Source organism: Gigantopelta aegis, unplaced genomic scaffold (assembly GCF_016097555.1).
Source record: "Gigantopelta aegis isolate Gae_Host unplaced genomic scaffold, Gae_host_genome ctg2656_pilon_pilon, whole genome shotgun sequence".
NCBI classification, from domain to species: Eukaryota; Metazoa; Mollusca; class Gastropoda; order Neomphalida; family Peltospiridae; genus Gigantopelta; species Gigantopelta aegis.
In genome coordinates, this window is record NW_024532988.1 from 1 (window position 1) to 23,164 (window position 23,164).

A 23,164-nucleotide genomic window follows, 5' to 3' on the forward strand; every position below is an offset into this window, starting at 1 on the left:
CCCAAAAATCTTTAAAAAATTATTAATTCTTTAGACTAGTATGAAGAAAATACAAAAAGAAATAAAGATTTTTAAAAAAAAGAAGAAATTTAGGGATGAATAATACCAAAGGGTAAAATAAGATAGTAAGGAGCAATTATATTCTAATATGCATGGCAAGAATGCGCAATAATTACTGAATAATTAACGATTTAGTGTGGGAAATTCCTTAATGGTGCATTTGTTATGAAGGATAGAATTACCATAATCTATATGTTTGCTTTGAAAAATGGTCCAATTAAATTAAATTTAAAAAATTTGGAAGATTGTCCGAAGTAATAAATTGTTATTCAATAAATGAAATATCTTGCTAGGTTTGCAATGATAAAAGGAAGATACAGGATCGGGATATTTATTTGAAAGTGTGTTACACGACTGCCAGTAAAAAATTCATAACTTTTTAAAAAAAATAAACAAAATTTCAAGTAAATTTTAGAAACCATCGGGTTTTTGATGTCATTTTTTATATGATAGGGACACACAAGAACAAGTTTTTGTATGCCATAAGCAAAGTAAGGAGATACCATTGAGAGGATGCGCATTTTTTTTTATTTTGTGAATTTCAGTATCAAAGGAAATGGCTGCCACTTGAAGAGAGAAAAACCAATCTGTCAGCAAACTTCATTCTAACTGTAAAACTTTAATCATATGATTTACTAATATTACTGTAGTAATAATTTGTTCTTATGAAGAAAAAAAATCAACTCTATACACACAACATGTGGGCTTTTTACTTATCATGGGTATAAGAATACACACCACAAGTACACTTAATTTAGTGAGCGTGTGTATGTCTTAGAATAATACTACAACAGTACTTAGACACTGATACGACTATTAGTCTTTCTTGCCAGTGGTAGATAGTACTGGAGTTGTATCACTACTAAGTGGCCATTCAGTATAGCATGATAGAAGCTATGGTTTCCTTTGAAATTAAGATCAACCGTAATAGCTTACTAGTAACCAAAATAAAATTACAAAGGTATGTAGAGTAATCATAGACACACTTCAACCCGTACATAGTAGTACTCCATTTAGGAAAATCAGGACCACTGGCAAATTTACATGTGTAATTATTAGGGGGAGATAATAACTATACACGATCCTCCATTTGACAAGGTATATCTCGTTGACAGATATCAGTCAGATCACATAAATTACATAGATAGCGCATTCTCCAGGGCCACAGGTATAGTTACAGAAGCTATATAGTTAGGATCACGGGTATATATATATATATATATATCTAATATATAATTGTTTACTATAAAATAAAGTATTTTCAAAAAAAGGCTTAAGAAATAACTCACCACAACTTGTAGCGTTATTAAGAAAGATATTCACATTATCACAAATATTCTCCAATTTTTACCAGTATATTCAACAGAACAGATACAAAATATAATTGGCCACTCCATCAACCCCAAAAGTGGACCATTTTTACAAGGATTAGGATAACATTCATGATATTTACTGAACAATGTTCTCCAGGGCATATCCAGTTCACGGCAATACCATTGGGTGTAATTATTAGGAGCAGATAACCAATATACAGGAGACCTCCATTTTGACAAGGTATATCTGTTGACAGAGATCATCAGTCAAGCACAGCCATTACATGGTAGCATTAACAGGCTACACCCGGACCACAGGTATAGTCACAGACTGTATTAGTATAGGATCAATGTATTATATATATATATTAATTTACCTACCACATGTAAAGTTAGTATTGACACTGGCAACATAGTTAGTTGGACATGATGTAGTACACATATTATCAGACCAAAGAATGGACAAACAGTCATTAATGGATAACACACAACTACCTTGACTATACTCCTACAAGTTGTATTACATTCTAATCATAAAAAAAAATGGTGTTATAAATATAATGGAACTTACCAAAAAATGGTTTGATCACCCATTAAGATTCCAGGTACACAATTAAAACAATCTCTTCTTTCTGTTAAGATTTGAAGGAGGAGTTCTAAATCCATCATCAGATACTGCCCTCCATGTACTATTGGGACACTGTAGCTGAAAGTGTTGTGTTTTGTGAAGGTTGCTCCACTGTTAGCAGTAAATGTAGCAATAATAGATACTCTACGATAAAAGTATCTCTAGTTAATCCTTGAGCAAGACAAGTATACTGATGTGATGATACTGTAGGATCTATTGTCCTTCCGATTCGCCAGAGCCCAGTCCATTGGTAGCAAGAAGTAGACTCTGTCAATCACTCTCTATATCATCTATTGTAGGAAGAGGACATATGATTGTCCAGTAGCTAATAGCGATATTACTATCAATACAAATGATAAGAAACAGAGGTATCTTCATCCTTTTTTGTCAGGTCTGCTTGAATGAAAGGTTTTTTACTATAAGATACTATAATGTGAAGTGCTAAGTTATTATTATTAATAACACATTGAATAGTTATTAATAGTTATTAATAATAAGAAATTAATAAAACTGCTGATATAGCAAGTAGGTGTAACATGCAGACGTCATTATCATTAAGCCACATCTTTGTATTGAGTGTCATGGAGCAATAATTCTCTGGCTTAGCACACAGGGGGGGGGGGCAGGTGGGCTTTGAGCCCCCTAATTTGAAATGATTCAGCAATTTCAAACAACCAATGATTCAAGTTAACATATTTAATTCATTGTATTTTTTTTCAGCATGATAGTAAAAAATATCAGGTTACATTTGAGCCTCCCCCAAATTTTATGGTGTATGACAAAGCAAGAAAAAATGCAGAGCTTTCCTTTTAGTAGATTAAATAGTGCAGCGTTCTTGGTATCTCTTGCAAGCATTTATTGCACATATTAAGGTCAAATACAAGGTATACAAAAGTGATTATTTCATAAATTTCTTCCTTAAAGACAGTAATAAATACAACCTTTTACACTTGCAGTATATGGTATAACAAAAAAGGCTATTAATATTGAATTGCAACAACTCCAAGTTATTTAATGCTCATCATTTGTATTAATACATTGTAATTAGAATTATAAATTGATATTGTCAATACTACTAGTATGATAGCTAAAGATATCATATGATTACAAACTACAAACTACAAATAATAACATGAAAACAAGACAAAACTACTAAAGAGACTGATCATTGATGGTTGAACAGTTTTTCAATTAATTCTGTTCCTTTTCTCTTTGCAGTTCTTACTTTTCATCTGCATCATCAGGAGAGGACTTATTAATGAAGGTCATCTTAGATAATGCATCACTTTACATCTCCAAATCTCAATTTTTACATTCACTCAAGACATCTTCAGAATGTTTGGAGACTTTTCTTGATGTAGAAGAGTTACACTTTTGTCACAACTGAATTTTTCCCAAGAACAACCACCAAAATTATCTGCTCCATTATATTATATCACTGTAGTTTGTGCTTACGTACAAAATAGTTATTAAAGAAAATAAAATAATACCTTTTACCCATGACTTAAAACTGTTACTTCCAATTAAGTGTTTTAGAGTTTGAGGATGTCCTCTTCATTAACTTTTAAAATAAAGCAAAACAAAAGCCAAAATATAATTGATCACTCTTTTTTTATACAATCAACATAACAAAAGTAATTAAAACACCCCATATTGTTGTTTCTGTTTAAATCACAAACAACTAACTAATATAAAGGACAAAACTATATTGAATCTAATTTAATAATATCTATATAAAAGTATAACACTAGTTACAATAACTGAATTAAACTAAAAGTCTTAAACAAAATACATCAAATTAAAGTTGTCAAATGACATTTCTTTAAATGTCAAGAGTTCATGATTCCTGAATAGTTGTTGATTGATTTCATAATTTATATTCTTCCTCTTCTTCTCTGCGTAACGTTTTCTCTTTTCATCTTCTTCATCATCAGGAAAGGATTTAGTAAATGATGATCTTCAGCAAATGCACTACCTTCCGGATCGTCATACTCTCTATGCTCTTCAGAGTTATGGTAGCAGTAACTTGTTTGTTTTCTTGCTTTCTTCTTGCTCAGTGTGAAATCGAAGTGTTCCACTATCACCAGGAGCACCATAAGATCTCCTTAGTGTGGAAATCATCATAAGCAAATGGTCCACTTGTTTTTTCAGGACTAGCAGGAGATTTAGTTGTGAATTTTGAACTAGTCTGAACTTTTCTTTGGTGTTTTAGAGTAACTAAAGATGAAAACTCACTGATATCTTTGCCTGTGATGCCAAAACAGCATCGTTTCCAACTGTGTCTTACTTCTTTTGAACGAAGACAGTGCATTATGAAAATTAAAAGACCATGAAAAGCAGTGATGATCACAAACAATGCAGCAAATAAGTCTCGTACTGTCTTATGGTATGGATATCTTGAGTGGCTAGCAATCCAATACCCCATCCCAAACCAAATAAAATTGACAATGTTGTAACTATAATAAGCTGTTGGCGAACAAAGGATTTTTGCTTTTATCATCTTTTGATTTAACATTCTTTAAATGGACTCAGTGGACTGGAAGCTTTTTTGGATAAGAGAAACAAATATGATGAAAAACACTACCCAATTAAAGATATAGATGATCAAAAATGGTACCACCATACCAACATAATATGGAACATTAAAAGCACGACAACTGCAAGTGATAAATGTAATAACACTTGAAATTAAACTTTAATTTTACTCACAAATGATCACTCAAGTAGTTTTTTGTAATTGGGAGCAAAGCAGAACAACACAATAAAGAATGGAGTTACTAATACACAATAAAAAAGAATTAAATAATAGCAATGACATCAGCACTTACTCCAAGATACAATAGTAGCCTTCAAAAACAAAATGACTAACTTTCCGACCAAGAACAATCACTAAATTCATGTACAGACTGATAGCCTCTGCAGCCATCACCATGAATGTCACTAGGAAAAAATACTGTAACACTGCTCCTGTAACAGCACAGAGACCTGGAACATCTCGACTGTGAACAGCAAAAATAAATGTAATGTAAAGACCAATTAAAAGCAAAACATAAATTAAGAAGAAGTTGTCCATGATCAGAAGTACGAAGTTTCCTGTAAAAACAAAACATGACAACTTATTAACCACTATAGTATTTTACTTGTTAGATGAGATATGAAATAATAGTTATAGTTAGGCAAAATAGGGATACAATGATACCAATATAAGTCACAGCATCCTACCAAAAACAATGTCAATCCTGTTCTCTCTGTTGGTTCAACTGTCACAGACACATCCTGAATTTCAAAGAAATATTTATATCATTAAACCAACAATTGTTACCAATAATATAGCAAAGCTTTGTGAGATGATTACATTCACAGAGAACTTCAGTTTCATTGTTGGTAATATTACGACCCTTTACTTGACCAATCTCCATATCCATCTATTGTAACAATTAAAATTATTCTATATAAATCACATTTACCATCTAAAGATTGATTCCAAAATGAACATTGAGGAGATGAACCATTTATATTCTAAAGTTTAAAAAGCAACTAATAAACACTTAGAAAATCCTATACTCACTGGATTGATCATGAAACTAAGACCCACAGGAGGATTAGTCCTGTGATAGTATCTGTCCCTACTACAGCAGCTGATAAAATAATGCTGCCAACCTCTTGGAAGTTGTCCCACTCTCCTCAGGAATAAGGAGTCAGTGATGAATACTGAATGAGTGATTCTAGTATTATTAGTGATGTTTTGGAATTCCATTTAGTAAATTTCTGGGTAGATTGATAGCTGCAGTTGATTGCTGATTAGATCCTCCAAATGTCAGATCATTCGAATTAAGGCTTTGATTATTATTAGAAAAGTCTCCAAAATTTACACTGAATGTTTGACCAGATTGTTGAAAATCTTCAATGTCTGCTTGTTGCACAGATACAGCAAATGACTTTTGAGAAATTACAACAGGTTTTGATGTATTAGTAAGTGGTATATTTTCCACAAACTGATTCAATAGCTTCCAATATCCTACAAATATGTACTAGTATTTACTTGAAATAACAAACTGACTTAGCTGATGTTTTAGAGGTTTCTTGACTGGTTTGTAATGTATCTGATTGACATCTAATATATTGTCAACAACTTCTAAAAATGTTGTAGTTAACTTTAAAGGTGATATAATAAAACAGGTACTGTCACGTTGATTAAAAGAATTCCTTACCGTAATATTACCAGATACACCTTCAGTAGCTGTCACCAGTACACTCACACTTGCTGTTACTCAGTTGATCCTAAAAACATGACTGTTACTTGTAAGATTCTCCAACCATACTACTCTCTCAGTTACAGGAAGCTAAAGATGTAAAATGATTACTTTCCTGTATTTACATCTAATAAACAAACATTTCTTAGCTGACATATTTCTCTTGCTAAGTCACTGAAATTACAAGCTGCTAGTATTTCCTTTAGACCATTCAGCACCTCTGGTAAAGTCTCCTCCCACAATATCGATTAGCTTCTAATATTTGTCCTCCTGAACTACCATTTCCACAAGGACAGCTTACTACAGCTTCTCCTCCAATATTAGTTTTCAGGCCAATAGAGAGTAAGCTCAAGATCTTGCTTGCCAGAATGTTGTGGTATGATAGTTTTGGCAGAAGAAAAACAGCCATCTTAAAAAAACAAATATAATCCAAAACATTAATTAAGATATGTTTTACCAAATCTGTCTACTTCAGCTACTGAAATATTGACACTAAGTTGTCTGCCTAGCATAGCCATTTGATGTTGTACTCCGTCCTTGAGCTCTTCAGAAGCTCCACTCTTTGTTAACAAAGTAATAACAATAGGAATAGTATGGACTTGTGCAGTATAACTAAATATTGTCTGATATAATATCTAACATAAAAATGGATATACTGACTTCAAATTACTAGCATTAAAAATTTGAATGAAGAAAAATGAGGTGTTTGAGGTATTGCTTAGTTGACTACCAGTAAGATAATTGTTACTCTAAATTATAAATAAAGTAATTATAACATTTGTGATACATCAACTACCTCGTCAATAAGATCAGAGATCCTATCAGATATACTCAAATTACTTCTCTCATAAAAGTCATCTGGTAGTTCTATTTTAGTTTCATATTGAACAACATCTGGATTAAAATAAATAGTGAACATCATAAAATAAAATATTTCATACCTGTGATATTTAGAAGTACTCTTGAAGACACTGTAAATACATATTTTCCATCTATTATACTTCTAGCTTCACAGTGGTAAAATCCTCGATCACTTAAATCCAATTCAGAGAATAATAACACAGAGGGATTACTATTGTCATTGGGAATTAAACACATCATCTTTATACCATAGAATAGTAGGAATAGGAGAACCAGTAGCTTTACATGTAAGGTTAGTAGTGGAGTAGAGATTCCCTGAAGTATTTTTAGGAGGTTGTGTAATTTGTGGTGGAATTGATACCACTACAACTGTATTGAAACAAATAAAAACTTGATGTTGAATCATTCATAATTTACCTTGTTCACAATTGATACCAGTGTATCCATCATTACAATCACATAAATATCCATTATTCAAACTATGACATTTACCATTTTTACCACATGGAGAACTCAAACAATAATTGGTTGGTGGAGCTAAAAGAAATCTTTAATAATAAATATTCAATAACAGCTAATCACTTACGTTCTATTACTTGTAATGTAAATGGTGTTGTTAATACAACTCCTAAATTAGCTTCATTATCAGCTCGACAAGAATAGTTACCATTATCATTTCCTTTAAGTCTGTAATTTCTAGCATACTTGTACATTGTAAAGCTTCAGGGATAATTCTTGAACGAAAACCATTGGTCTGTTCTGATGATATAATTTTTAATCTACTAGTGTTCAATAAAAGTTGTCCATTTTTTCTCCATACAATAGTAGGTAGTGGAAGACCATCAGCAGTACAGTTGAACACAACATTTTGTCCTTTTATTTTTATTACAGTCCCTCCAGTATTGTTCCATAAAGCAGCTGTAACTAAAATCATTAAGGATATATTAAATTAATCCTACAGTTTTAGACTTACCATATACATCCAGAACAATTGTTGCTTCACTAATGCCTGCCTCATTTTGTGCTAACATTTTGTATAATCCTCTATCCTTTAATTGAACATTAGAGATTGTTAGAGAAAGGTGATCAGATGAGTAGAGTTAATGGCCTTAAATGTCTCATTACCCAATGATTTGAATTTCCATTGTATGTTATATACTTTCACTTTTGGGAAATCATTAGTGATAGTAAATGAAATAGTAACAGATTCATTAAGCAATCCAATGACTCTGGTAGATACTGGTTGTACAGTAGGTGGTACTAAATAAAGAAAAGAAAATATGCCCCTGTAAGATTATATTATTATTAATAATTTAGAAGAAAAAGCAAACATTATTAAAAGACATTTCTTGTATGTATTATTCTAAATTTTATTGAACAAAGATTCCTTGTGATTAAATTGGCTCAGAAATTATTATTCATAAACTTAGCAATTTTGCTAATAGCAGTCAGTAGTATCAAATAAACAACACCATTCATATTACAAGTAATAGAACCTCAGTTAATATTAAATAAATGTACTATGATTTACCATATACATCCAGAAAAATCGTTGCTTCACTAATGCCTGCTTCATTTTGTGCTAACATTTTATACAATCCTCTATTACTCAACTGAACATTGGAGATTGTTAGAGAAAGATGATCTTCAGAAAGAAGCTCAGAGTTAACAGAATTAAATGTCTTATTACCCAATGGCTTGAATTGCCATTGTATGTTATCTATTTTTACTTTTGAGAAATCATTAGTGATAGTAAATGAAATAGTAACAGATTCATTAAGTAATCCAATGACTCTGTTAGATACTGGTTGTAAAGTAGGTGGTACTACGTAAAAAAAGAAAAAAAGTCATTATTTATTATCAAAATAATTATTATGTTATATTTTGAACTGTTGAAAACATTTCTACAAAATGGAGTAAATATAGGAATGATTAATGTCAGTCCTTTACAAAGAATGTATACAAGACAGTAGCTGTTTCTACATTGGGATCACTACTGTGTGCCTGATAACTAGACCATTGACTTACTTTGTACTACTTTGATATTAAAGGAATCAAAGACTGAGTGAAGTATGGTGTTAACAGGAGGTACAGGTGGAGTATGGCAAGTATATATACCCTCATCTTCTTGACCAACTTGCTGGATTGTTAGATTACTAGTGGTTGTATAGAGGAGTGTGGTGATGTTTTGCACAGGAATACCAGTACTGATTTGAACTCGTCTACCTGAAACTAATGATTTATTGTTTTTAAGCCATGATACTGACAGTCCTGGAAAACTATCTGTAGCTGTACAAATGAGAGAAAGTGATTCTCCTCTGTTAGGTGATACTTGTGGTCCTGTTAAAGTAACAGTTGGAGGAACTGAAAGGAAGAAGAAATCTATTGTATGTCTTTATCTCAATAAGTCTTACCAAACACTGTCAAAGTAGATAAACTGGTAGTAGGATCACCTGCAGAATTACTACCAGTACACTGATAATCTCCTGTATTCTGGAAAGTAACACTTGATATGAACAATGTTGTATTATAACTGTAGTTGCCACTGGAAAGAAGATCTGAGACAGTATACTGTCCACCAGATGTAATAAGTTGAAAACTGCCATTAGAAGATATTAAATACCACTGAACTGAAGGAGCTGGATTAGCATGGAAGACACAAGTAAATGAAACATTGGAGTTTTGTAAAACTGTTTGATTGATTGATGGCTGAACTATGATTGGTGGGGCTAGAAAAAAGAGTACAATATAAAGCAGGGTGGTTTATTTTAAGTATATTACCCTAATTATAAAACAACCATTACAATTAATGTGTTACTAAATATAGAACACTTACACAATACACTGACAGTCTCTGTTGTTGTATTAAGAACAGTTCTATCACATATGAAGTCAGTGACATTGATCATACAAATATACTCTCCAGCATCAGATAACATGAATTTATTAAAATCCAATACAACTTGTATAGCATACAATACATCACGATCACACACATGTTGAGAACCAATATAATAGCATTCCTGTCGTGTTAGATTTGTCATGTTAAGATCATATCGACCAGGAGTGGTGGTTAGTCTTTGGCCATTGTGATACCAACCAAAAGAATTAACAGAGAAGTTAACAGATTGAAGATGTTCAAAGTTGGCAGTACAAGTCAGTGAGAGAGTGTGGTCAACACTAACTCTAACCATACCATCACTTGTACTGTTGAAGAGGACTGAATGGAAAGGGAGATAAAATTATACAGGAACATGAGAGGCACAGGTTTGAAGCATCAAAAATCAAAAATTTACTCATGACATTACTTATGTATATATTACTATGACATTAGAAAACTGTTAACATGCCAACACATAAAATGCAGGGAATTTTTTGCCAAACAGAAGTGATTTCCACTTAAAATAGACACCCATAAAAACTAAAATTATGTTGTCAAACAGATAATTGTCATATTTTAATAGATTCATAAGCAAAATAAAAACTTTATTTTCAGTAAATTTTAATTTAAAGAGTTTAGAAGGTTTAGACTATTCTGCAATTAACAGTTTATTAAGTTGGTTTGCATTAACACTCTAAAGTCTTTAATTTAAAGAGTTTACAAGGTTTAGACTATTGACAATCTCACATCACCATAAATACAGTTCACAGTAGACTTAACTGGAGTATAAACGAACAGTAAGTACATCATACAAAGTAACTATTATGCACCTTGACATCTTACTCCAGCATCATGACCATGACTACAGTCACCAGTGTGTGAATCATAGGCGCAATCTAATAAACTTGTCTCAGATCCACTACATTGTACATCATCAAGGTAAATACTACCTCTTCCGTAACCAAACTTGGCATAACGGAATGCAACTGCATCTGTAGTAAAAGAAATATGGCTTGCTAAGCAAATATTGCATTTAAAATACCTGTTTTTAGATATCCAAGTTTACTACAAACTACCTGAGCATCTGTATTGTCCCAGTAATTATGACAAATTGTGCCCCAAACATTTCCAAGACATATCTCTACTCTCCCTTCATGTTCAACATTACCACCAGCAAGACGAAGATCTCCATTAGCACATGGAGCTAACAGATAATATCCCTATGACAATATCATTGTCTTAAAGTTATTCTACCTTCACATTTGACACCGGCTTCATCAGAGTGACTGCAACTGTGAGAACCAATAGGACTACTAGAACATTGTAAAAGTTTACTACTAGATGAAGTACAGGCTACATCATCAAGCCAGATTTTTCCGCTACTGGCACCATAGCGAGAATTAACTTGAGCTAGGCCATCTGTGACGCGAGATGGTTTTAAATGAGATGTCAAATGGTTTAATCTTACATCCAGTGTAAGCATATCCTAGTTGTTTGCAGACAACAGTAGCATCGCTACTTCCCCAACTATCATCACATACTGTGCCCCACACTCCATTGATACAGACTTCTACTCTACCTTCATAGTCTGTTGAGCCACCCATCAATCTCACATCACCATAAATACAGTTCACAGTGGAGTTAACTGGAATATAAACGAACAGTACATCATACAAAGTAACTAATATGCACCTTGACATCTTACTCCAGCATCATGACCATGACTACAGTAAATAGTGTTGGAATCATAAGAGCAACTTAGTAAACTTGTCTCAGATCCACTACATTGTACATCATCAAGGTAAATACTACCTCTTCCGTAACCAAACTTGGCATAACGGAATGCAACTGCATCTTTAGTAAAAGAAATATGGCTTGCTAAGCAAATATTGCATTTTAAATACCTGTTTTTAGATATCCAAGTTTACTACAAACTACCTGAGCATCTGTATTGTCCCAGTAATTATGACAAATTGTGCCCCAAACATTTCCAAGACATATCTCTACTCTCCCTTCATGTTCAACATTACCACCAGCAAGACGAAGATCTCCATCAGCACATGGAGCTAACAGATAACATCACTATGACAATATCATTGTCTTAAAGGTATTCTACCTTCACATTTGACACCAGCTTCATCAGAGTGACTGCAACTGTGAGAACCAATAGGACTACTAGAACATTGTAAAAGTTTACTATTAGATGAAGTACAGGCTACATCATCAAGCCAGATTTTTCCGCTACTGGCACCATAGCGAGAATTAGCTTGAGCTAGGCCATCTGTGACGCGAGATGGTTTTAAATGAGATGTCAAATGGTTTAATCTTACATCCAGTGTAAGCATATCCTAGTTGTTTGCAGACAACAGTAGCATCGCTACTTCCCAACTATCATCACATACTGTGCCCCACACTCCATTGATACAGACTTCTACTCTACCTTCATAGTCTGTTGAGCCACCCACCAATCTCACATCACCATAAATACAGTTCACAGTGGAGTTAACTGGAATATAAACAAACAGTACATCATACAAAGTAACTAATATGCACCTTGACATCTTACTCCAGCATCATGACCATGACTACAGTAAATAGTGTTGGAATCATAACTGCAACTTAGTAAACTTGTCTCAGATCCACTACATTGTACATCATCAAGGTAAATACTACCTCTTCCGTTACCAAACTTGGCATAACGGAATGCAACTGCATCTGTAGTAAAAGAAATATGGCTTGCTAAGCAAATATTGCATTTAAAATACCTGTTTTTAGATATCCAAGTTTACTACAAACTACCTGAGCATCTGTATTGTCCCAGTAATTATGACAAATTGTGCCCCAAACATTTCCAAGACATATCTCTACTCTCCCTTCATGGTCAACATTACCACCAGCAAGACGAAGATCTCCATCAGCACATGGAGCTAACAGATAACATCACTATGACTATATCATTGTCTTAAAGGTATTCTACCTTCACATTTGACACCGGCTTCATCAGAGTGACTGCAACTGTGAGAACCAATAGGACTACTAGAACATTGTAAAAGTTTACTACTAGATGAAGTACAGGCTACATCATCAAGCCAGATTTTTCCGCTACTGGCACCATAGCGAGAATTAGCTAGAGCTAGGCCATCTGTGACGCGAGATGGTTTTAAATGAGATGTCAAATGGTTTAATCTTACATCCAGTGTAAGCATATCCTAGTTGTTTGCAGACAACAGTAGCATCGCTACTTCCCCAACTATCATCACATACTGTCCCCCACACTCCATTGATACAGACTTCTACTCTACCTTCATAGTCTGTTGAGCCACCCATCAATCTCACATCACCATAAATACAGTTCACAGTGGAGTTAACTGGAATATAAACGAACAGTACATCATACAAAGTAACTATTATGCACCTTGACATCTTACTCCAGCATCGTGACTATGACTACAGTCACCAGTGTTGGAATCATAAGAGCAACTTAGTAAACTTGTCTCAGATCCACTACATTGTACATCATCAAGGTAAATACTACCTCTTCCGTTACCAAACTTGGCATAACGGAATGCAACTGCATCTGTAGTAAAAGAAATATGGCTTGCCAAGCAAATATTGCATTTAAAATACCTGTTTTTAGATATCCAAGTTTACTACAAACTACCTGAGCATCTGTATTGTCCCAGTAATCATGACAAATTGTGCCCCAAACATTTCCAAGACATATCTCTACTCTCCCTTCATGTTCAACATTACCACCATCAAGACGAAGATCCCCATTAGCACATGGAACTAACAGATAACATCACTATGACAATATCATTGTCTTAAAGGTATTCTACCTTCACATTTGACACCGGCTTCATTAGAGTGACCGCAACTGTGAGAACCAATAGGACTACTAGAACATTGTAAAAGTTTACTATTAGATGAAGTACAGGCTACATCATCAAGCCAGATTTTTCCGCTACTGGCACCATAGCGAGAATTAGCTTGAGCTAGGCCATCTGTGACGTGAGATGGTTTTAAATGAGATGTCAAATGGTTTAATCTTACATCCAGTGTAAGCATATCCTAGTTGTTTGCAGACAACAGTAGCATCGCTACTTCCCCAACTATCATCACATACTGTCCCCCACACTCCATTGATACAGACTTCTACTCTACCTTCATAGTCTGTTGAGCCACCCATCAATCTCACATCACCATAAATACAGTTCACAGTGGAGTTAACTGGAATATAAACGAACAGTACATCATACAAAGTAACTATTATGCACCTTGACATCTTACTCCAGCATCGTGACTATGACTACAGTCACCAGTGTTGGAATCATAAGAGCAACTTAGTAAACTTGTCTCAGATCCACTACATTGTACATCATCAAGGTAAATACTACCTCTTCCGTAACCAAACTTGGCATAACGGAATGCAACTGCATCTGTAGTAAAAGAAATATGGCTTGCTAAGCAAATATTGCATTTAAAATACCTGTTTTTAGATATCCAAGTTTACTACAAACTACCTGAGCATCTGTATTGTCCCAGTAATCATGACAAATTGTGCCCCAAACATTTCCAAGACATATCTCTACTCTCCCTTCATGTTCAAAATTACCACCAGCAAGACGAAGATCTCCATTAGCACATGGAGCTAACAGATAAAATCACTATGACAATATCATTGTTTTAAAGGTATTCTACCTTCACATTTGACACCGGCTTCATCAGAGTGACTGCAACTGTGAGAACCAATAGGACTACTAGAACATTGTAAAAGTTTACTACTAGATGAAGTACAGGCTACATCATCAAGCCAGATTTTTCCGCTACTGGCACCATAGCGAGAATTAACTAGAGCTAGGCCATCTGTGACGCGAGATGGTTTTAAATGAGATGTCAAATGGTTTAATCTTACATCCAGTGTAAGCATATCCTAGTTGTTTGCAGACAACAGTAGCATCGCTACTTCCCCAACTATCATCACATACTGTGCCCCACACTCCATTGATACAGACTTCTACTCTACCTTCATAGTCTGTTGAGCCACCCACCAATCTCACATCACCATATATACAGTTCACAGTGGAGTTAACTGGAGTATAAACGAACAGTACATCATACAAAGTAACTATTATGCACCTTGACATCTTATTCCAGCATCGTGACTATGACTACAGTCATCAGTGTGTGAATCATAAGAGCAACTTAGTAAACTTGTCTCAGATCCACTACATTGTACATCATCAAGGTAAATACTACCTCTTCCGTAACCAAACTTGGCATAACGGAATGCAACTGCATCTGTAGTAAAAGAAATATGGCTTGCTAAGCAAATATTGTATTTAAAATACCTGTTTTTAGATATCCAAGTTTACTACAAACTACTTGAGCATCTGTATTGTCCCAGTAATCATGACAAATTGTGCCCCAAACATTTCCAAGACATATCTCTACTCTCCCTTCATGTTCAACATTACCACCAGCAAGACGAAGATCCCCATTAGCACATGGAGCTAACAGATAACATACTATGACAATATCATTGTCTTAAAGGTATTCTACCTTCACATTTGACACCGGCTTCATCAGAGTGACTGCAACTGTGAGAACCAATAGGACTACTAGAACATTGTAAAAGTTTACTACTAGATGAAGTACAGGCTACATCATCAAGCCAGATTTTTCCGCTACTGGCACCATAGCGAGAATTAGCTTGAGCTAGGCCATCTGTGACGCGAGATGGTTTTAAATGAGATGTCAAATGGTTTAATCTTACATCCAGTGTAAGCATATCCTAGTTGTTTGCAGACAACAGTAGCATCGCTACTTCCCCAACTATCATCACATACTGTCCCCCACACTCCATTGATACAGACTTCTACTCTACCTTCATAGTCTGTTGAGCCACCCACCAATCTCACATCACCATAAATACAGTTCACAGTGGAGTTAACTGGAATATAAACGAACAATACATCATACAAAGTAACTATTATGCACCTTGACATCTTACTCCAGCATCGTGACTATGACTACAGTCACCAGTGTTGGAATCATAAGAGCAACTTAGTAAACTTGTCTCAGATCCACTACATTGTACATCATCAAGGTAAATACTACCTCTTCCGTAACCAAACTTGGCATAACGGAATGCAACTGCATCTGTAGTAAAAGAAATATGGCTTGCTAAGCAAATATTGCATTTAAAATACCTGTTTTTAGATATCCAAGTTTACTACAAACTACCTGAGCATCTGTATTGTCCCAGTAATCATGACAAATTGTGCCCCAAACATTTCCAAGACATATCTCTACTCTCCCTTCATGTTCAACATTACCACCAGCAAGACGAAGATCTCCATTAGCACATGGAGCTAACAGATAACATCACTATGACAATATCATTGTCTTAAAGTTATTCTACCTTCACATTTGACACCGGCTTCATTAGAGTGACCGCAACTGTGAGAACCAATAGGACTACTAGAACATTGTAAAAGTTTACTATTAGATGAAGTACAGGCTACATCATCAAGCCAGATTTTTCCGCTACTGGCACCATAGCGAGAATTAGCTTGAGCTAGGCCATCTGTGATGCGAGATGGTTTTAAATGAGATGTCAAATGGTTTAATCTTACATCCAGTGTAAGCATATCCTAGTTGTTTGCAGACAACAGTAGCATCGCTACTTCCCCAACTATCATCACATACTGTCCCCCACACTCCATTGATACAGACTTCTACTCTACCTTCATAGTCTGTTGAGCCACCCACCAATCTCACATCACCATAAGTACAGTTCACAGTGGAGTTAACTGGAATATAAACGAACAAGACATCATACAAAGTAACTAATATGCACCTTGACATCTTACTCCAGCATCGTGACTATGACTACAGTCATCAGTGTGTGAATCATAAGAGCAACTTAGTAAACTTGTCTCAGATCCACTACATTGTACATCATCAAGGTAAATACTACCTCTTCCGTAACCAAACTTGGCATAACGGAATGCAACTGCATCTGTAGTAAAAGAAATATGGCTTGCTAAGCAAATATTGCATTTAAAATACCTGTTTTTAGATATCCAAGGTTACTACAAACTACCTGAGCATCTGTATTGTCCCAGTAATCATGACAAATTGTGCCCCAAACATTTCCAAGACATATCTCTACTCTCCCTTCATGTTCAACATTACCACCATCAAGACGAAGATCCCCATTAGCACATGGAGCTAACAGATAACATCACTATGACAATATCATTGTCTTAAAGGTATTCTACCTTCACATTTGACACCGGCTTCATCAGAGTGACTGCAACTGTGAGAACCAATAGGACTACTAGAACATTGTAAAAGTTTACTACTAGATGAAGTACAGGCTACATCATCAAGCCAGATTTTTCCGCTACTGGCACCATAGCGAGAATTAGCTTGAGCTAGGCCATCTGTGACGCGAGATGGTTTTAAATGAGATGTCAAATGGTTTAATCTTACATCCAGTGTAAGCATATCCTAGTTGTTTGCAGACAACAGTAGCATCGCTACTTCCCCAACTATCATCACATACTGTCCCCCACACTCCATTGATACAGACTTCTACTCTACCTTCATAGTCTGTTGAGCCACTCACCAATCTCACATCACCATAAATACAGTTCACAGTGGAGTTAACTGGAGTATAAACGAACAGTAAGTACATCATACAAAGTAACTAATATGCACCTTGACATCTTACTCCAGCATCGTGACTATGACTACAGTCACCAGTGTTGGAATCATAAGAGCAACTTAGTAAACTTGTCTCAGATCCACTACATTGTACATCATCAAGGTAAATACTACCTCTTCCGTTACCAAACTTGGCATAACGGAATGCAACTGCATCTGTAGTAAAAGAAATATGGCTTGCTAAGCAAATATTGCATTTAAAATACCTGTTTTTAAATATCCAAGTTTACTACAAACTACCTGAGCATCTGTATTGTCCCAGTAATCATGACAAATTGTGCCCCAAACATTTCCAAGACATATCTCTACTCTCCCTTCATGTTCAACATTACCACCAGCAAGACGAAGATCCCCATTAGCACATGGAGCTAACAGATAACATCCCTATGACAATATCATTGTCTTAAAAATATTCTACCTTCACATTTGACACCAGCTTCATTAGAGTGACCGCAACTGTGAGAACCAATAGGACTACTAGAACATTGTAAAAGTTTACTATTAGATGAAGTACAGGCTACATCATCAAGCCAGATTTTTCCGCTACTGGCACCATAGCGAGAATTAGCTTGAGCTAGGCCATCTGTGACGCGAGATGGTTTTAAATGAGATGTCAAATGGTTTAATCTTACATCCAGTGTAAGCATATCCTAGTTGTTTGCAGACAACAGTAGCATCGCTACTTCCCCAACTATCATCACATACTGTCCCCCACACTCCATTGATACAGACTTCTACTCTACCTTCATAGTCTGTTGAGCCACCACCAATCTCACATCACCATAAATACAGTTCACAGTGGAGTTAACTGGAATATAAACGAACAATACATCATACAAAGTAACTATTATGCACCTTGACATCTTACTCCAGCATCGTGACTATGACTACAGTCACCAGTGTTGGAATCATAAGAGCAACTTAGTAAACTTGTCTCAGATCCACTACATTGTACATCATCAAGGTAAATACTACCTCTTCCGTAACCAAACTTGGCATAACGGAATGCAACTGCATCTGTAGTAAAAGAAATATGGCTTGCTAAGCAAATATTGCATTTAAAATACCTGTTTTTAGATATCCAAGTTTACTACAAACTACCTGAGCATCTGTATTGTCCCAGTAATCATGACAAATTGTGCCCAAACATTTCCAAGACATATATCTACTCTCCCTTCATGTTCAACATTACCACCAGCAAGACGAAGATCTCCATTAGCACATGGAGCTAACAGATAACATCCCTATGACAATATCATTGTCTTAAAGTTATTCTACCTTCACATTTGACACCGGCTTCATCAGAGTGACTGCAACTGTGAGAACCAATAGGACTACTAGAACATTGTAAAAGTTTACTATTAGATGAAGTACAGGCTACATCATCAAGCCAGATTTTTCCGCTACTGGCACCATAGCGAGAATTAGCTTGAGCTAGGCCATCTGTGACGCGAGATGGTTTTAAATGAGATGTCAAATGGTTTAATCTTACATCCAGTGTAAGCATATCCTAGTTGTTTGCAGACAACAGTAGCATCGCTACTTCCCCAACTATCATCACATACTGTGCCCCACACTCCATTGATACAGACTTCTACTCTACCTTCATAGTCTGTTGAGCCACCCATCAATCTCACATCACCATAAGTACAGTTCACAGTGGAGTTAACTGGAATATAAAGGAACAGTACATCATACAAAGTAACTATTATGCACCTTGACATCTTACTCCAGCATCATGACCATGACTACAGTAAATAGTGTTGGAATCATAAGAGCAACTAAGTAAACTTGTCTCAGATCCACTACATTGTACATCATCAAGGTAAATACTACCTCTTCCGTGACCAAACTTGGCATAACGGAATGCAACTGCATCTTTAGTAAAAGAAATATGGCTTGCTAAGCAAATATTGCATTTAAAATACCTGTTTTTAGATATCCAAGTTTACTACAAACTACCTGAGCATCTGTATTGTCCCAGTAATTATGACAAATTGTGCCCCAAACATTTCCAAGACATATCTCTACTCTCCCTTCATGTTCAACATTACCACCAGCAAGACGAAGATCTCCATTAGCACATGGAGCTAAATTGTAAATTAAAACATTGATACCCATGTATTATATAGTAAGTTGATACTTTCATATTGTAAATTACCTTGACAAATGACCCCAGCATCATCAGAGTGAGAACAAGTTGTTTGAAAAATGGTGTTTGACGGGCAAGACAGCAGAGAAGTCTCACTGCCAGTACAAGCAACCAGCTCTAGAGCTACTGTTCCAGTGCCTTGTCCAAAGTAAGCATTATATGTTGGATGGCCATCTAATATATAACAAAACTGTGTATCAATGTTTTAAGGTAAATGAATGCATTAACTGACATGTAGTTTCATAATAAATTATAATAGAGATGTAAGTATATATACATGTAAGTATGTATATGTACATGTATAACATTAAAAATTGATTTATTTATTTAACTAATAAATGGTCATACAGGTTACATATGTAAAAAGTAAAAGTAAACACTATTTTGAAAGCAGTAGGACATTGGTAACGAGATCATGTTATGTTTACTTTTTGATCAAAGTCAGTTTGTTAAATCTAGCCTGTATAACAATATTTTATTGGTTAAATCAACCAATCAATTATATAGTGTAATTAATATTAATTGAAAGCCAATAAAATAATAATTAGTATGGGGTGCTGCTGAAATAAAAAGAAGTATGACGTAATGCTAACTGCAGCCAATGGCAAAAACAGTGAACTTTGGACAGTCCTCACAATTTTTGTATGAGACATGTGGTAGCAGTTTCTATGTAGGAATGGCCCAGATTATCCATTGAAATCTTCTACCTCTGTTCACAATAACTCAATAAGTAAAAAAATGGCTTGCCACCATTTTCAGCATACAACACAATATGAAACGAATCATCCGCTCTTGCATATCACATTTTGAATGTTTTTGAAACGAAAGCAAGTAATTTCAGTATTTTACTATCAAAAGCTAATATTCAGTATTCAGAAGCCATCTTTAATGATTAAATAATATTAACAGAAAGAAATGGATGAAAAAGGAGAATATAAAAGTATAGTCCAGAATAATTATTATGTGACTAATAAGCTAATGACTGTAAGCCTAGCTATGACACATTAAATGAAGTATCATTATATACAGCTTAAAAGTCTTGCATTTAATACAATCAAGGAAACAAGTAAATAGAAACAACTTTATAAAAAAAGAAGTAAATGTAGGGATGGCTAACATCAGTCCAATACAAATGAGATAGTAGAGATGGGAATTGCATGATTTGCATCATCCCTTCCATAATAGTATAATACTGATAGCATAAACAATTTAATACCAACTATCTAAATCACTTAAATAATATTATATTTGTGAGATATTGTTATATTCTGTGTTATATGTAGGGATGATGCAATTGCCATCCCTACATTTGTTTGCACTCTTTGCATTGGACTGATAATACCTACATTTACCTCATTTTTATTAAATGTTTCTATTTATTTGAATATATATTATACTGCGAGAATGAGGTTTGGAGTGTTATCCAAACACTTTACAATAAAATTCGTGTTAGACCTTGAAGAGAGTGAAATAATTCAAAACCTTTAGACAAACATAGCTTGGAGCAGTTAAATGGTGATTTCTTTGCTATGACTGTGCATATATATATATATATATATAATTATATATATATATATATATATATATATATATATATATATATATATATATATATATTGCTGGAGTGATTGAAAGCAGGAGCTAGCTGATATAAAATAAGATAATTCTATAATATTAAAGGGTTTGTTACCATACTTAAACAGAACTTGAGAGGCATAGGCCAAAGGAGCAAAAGTAGTTGATGTGGATAGTACCTATCTTGTAATTGAAAGAAAAAGAAGGCAAATCACCTTATCATTTGGCTTCAAAGCTATCTCACACTTCTGTCACAGCAGGTTGTTGTTGATGGCTGTTCCTCTTCTAAGTCCCCCGTCCTATCTGGTGTTCCTCAAGGCTCGATTCTTGGACCACTTCTCTTCATTTTGTATATGAATGACATATTCCAGTTACCTTTCTCCTCAACTTCATCAATCATCCTATATGCTGACAACGTCCGTGTCCCTTCAAATCATTCCTTGAATTTTCACTTGCACAATCTAACGTTAATATTCTCTCTTCCTGGGTCAAATCTAAACCATCAATTTTACTATAACTCTTCTTCTGTTCTTATTAAATTGTATTTGACATTAATCCTCCCCATCCTTATGTACAGCTCATCTGTTTAGGATCCATATTCCATTTCTAACATCAACAAATTAGAAAAAGTTCAACATTTTGCCCTAAAAACTCTGCGGTAAATTGGACCTCTGATTACCCTCTACTTTTACAACTCTTCAATCTTCCTTCTCTATCCTCCCGTATACACAACATCCAAGCTTGTCCTTTTATACAAGTTCATCTTTAGTAAGCTCTACATTCCTGCTGGCTCTTTTTCATTTCAAAACCAATCCTCTTATAATTTACGTTCTTCCCACCCTTTAAACCTGAACCTGCCCTTCTCCAGATCTTCTGCTACCCTCAACTCCTTCCTTCCCAGTGCTATTTCCCTGTGGATTCCTTCCCTCATCACTCAAAGATCTCAACTCTGCAAGTCAGTTCAAGCAAAATATTTCTTATTTACATTAAAATTATCAGAAATATATCATACATGTTGTTCATATTTATTCATTTGTTCACCTGTTAATATCATCACTCTTCATAAATCATTCATCTCCTATTTCTATTGTTTTTGATACTCTTCATATTAGCTTTGCTATTGAGTGTCTTTTGCGTTTTAATAATAATAATAAAAATAGTTGAGGCGGGATTAGATGTGCCTCCATTTTCTTTTCTATCCATTGTACATGTTAACGCAGTATTGCACTAGATAATGTTAAAGGTCTGGAGTCAGATTTCCTTCTCTATCTCAGGGAATGTCGTATGCTTACCAAGCTGAAGGTGTAAGTAATAAGCAAGGAAAAAAGTACTCAAACATAGATTTGTTCACTTCTCATCAGGACATGTTAGTAGTAATTACAAGTTCGAAACGGAATACAACATACATTTTTATCAAAAATCTTCCATGATATTATCTATGAGATCTGGGTTGTACAAGGCGACAATGGTATTGAAAAAAGTTTTTGTTTAAAACAGTGTGTTGGGAGTATGTGACATGAGACTGTACTGCTGTCTGTCACGAAAAAATTTGTCCCCCCCGAAAATTTTTGTCCTAGGACAAAATAATTTAACGTATCTGCTGAAATTTTTTGTCCGCTGTTGTAAATTTTTGTCCTACAGATCAAAATGGCTGATTCCAATCATGCTAACCTAGAAAAATGCAGTAAACTGACGAACAATACTTAT

The 23,164-nt window shown here is 34.7% G+C and overlaps 2 protein-coding genes across 2 annotated transcripts; both read right to left on the bottom strand.

Moving 5' to 3' along the window:
• Nucleotides 1–10,839: 10,839 nt before the first annotated feature.
• Nucleotides 10,840–15,787, bottom strand: LOC121391567 (neurotrypsin-like; the record flags this gene model as incomplete). Its single annotated transcript, XM_041523150.1, is given in 9 exon segments — nucleotides 10,840–10,988; nucleotides 11,465–11,641; nucleotides 12,327–12,377; nucleotides 12,380–12,502; nucleotides 13,188–13,364; nucleotides 13,418–13,573; nucleotides 14,050–14,226; nucleotides 15,348–15,509; nucleotides 15,655–15,787. Coding segments are annotated over 9 exon segments (1,305 nt in total), but the record flags the coding sequence as incomplete, so codon positions are not given.
• A 147-nt stretch (nucleotides 15,788–15,934) lies between these two features.
• LOC121391566 (scavenger receptor cysteine-rich domain superfamily protein-like) lies at nucleotides 15,935–21,857 on the bottom strand. Its single transcript, XM_041523149.1, has 9 exons — nucleotides 21,833–21,857; nucleotides 19,223–19,399; nucleotides 18,363–18,482; nucleotides 17,937–18,098; nucleotides 17,497–17,673; nucleotides 16,859–17,020; nucleotides 16,635–16,811; nucleotides 16,243–16,370; nucleotides 15,935–15,949 (listed from the first exon to the last, which is right to left on the bottom strand). The coding sequence occupies exons 1-9, from the start codon at nucleotides 21,855–21,857 to the stop codon at nucleotides 15,935–15,937; spliced, it is 1,143 nt and encodes a 380-aa protein (XP_041379083.1).
• Nucleotides 21,858–23,164: the final 1,307 nt, after the last annotated feature.

What these genes read in the sequence shown, in the direction of transcription:
- LOC121391566 (XM_041523149.1), bottom strand. Translation starts at nt 21,857, where the DNA reads ATGATTGATGAAGTTGAGGAGAAAG. An exon ending in AGGATATGCTTACACTGGAT is followed by an intron (nt 18,483 to 19,222) that starts GTAAGATTAAAC and finishes GTGGCTCAACAG; the next exon opens with ACTATGAAGGTAGAGTAGAA. An exon ending in TGCTGGAGTAAGATGTCAAG is followed by an intron (nt 16,812 to 16,858) that starts GTGCATATTAGT and finishes TTTATATTCCAG; the next exon opens with TTAACTCCACTGTGAACTGT.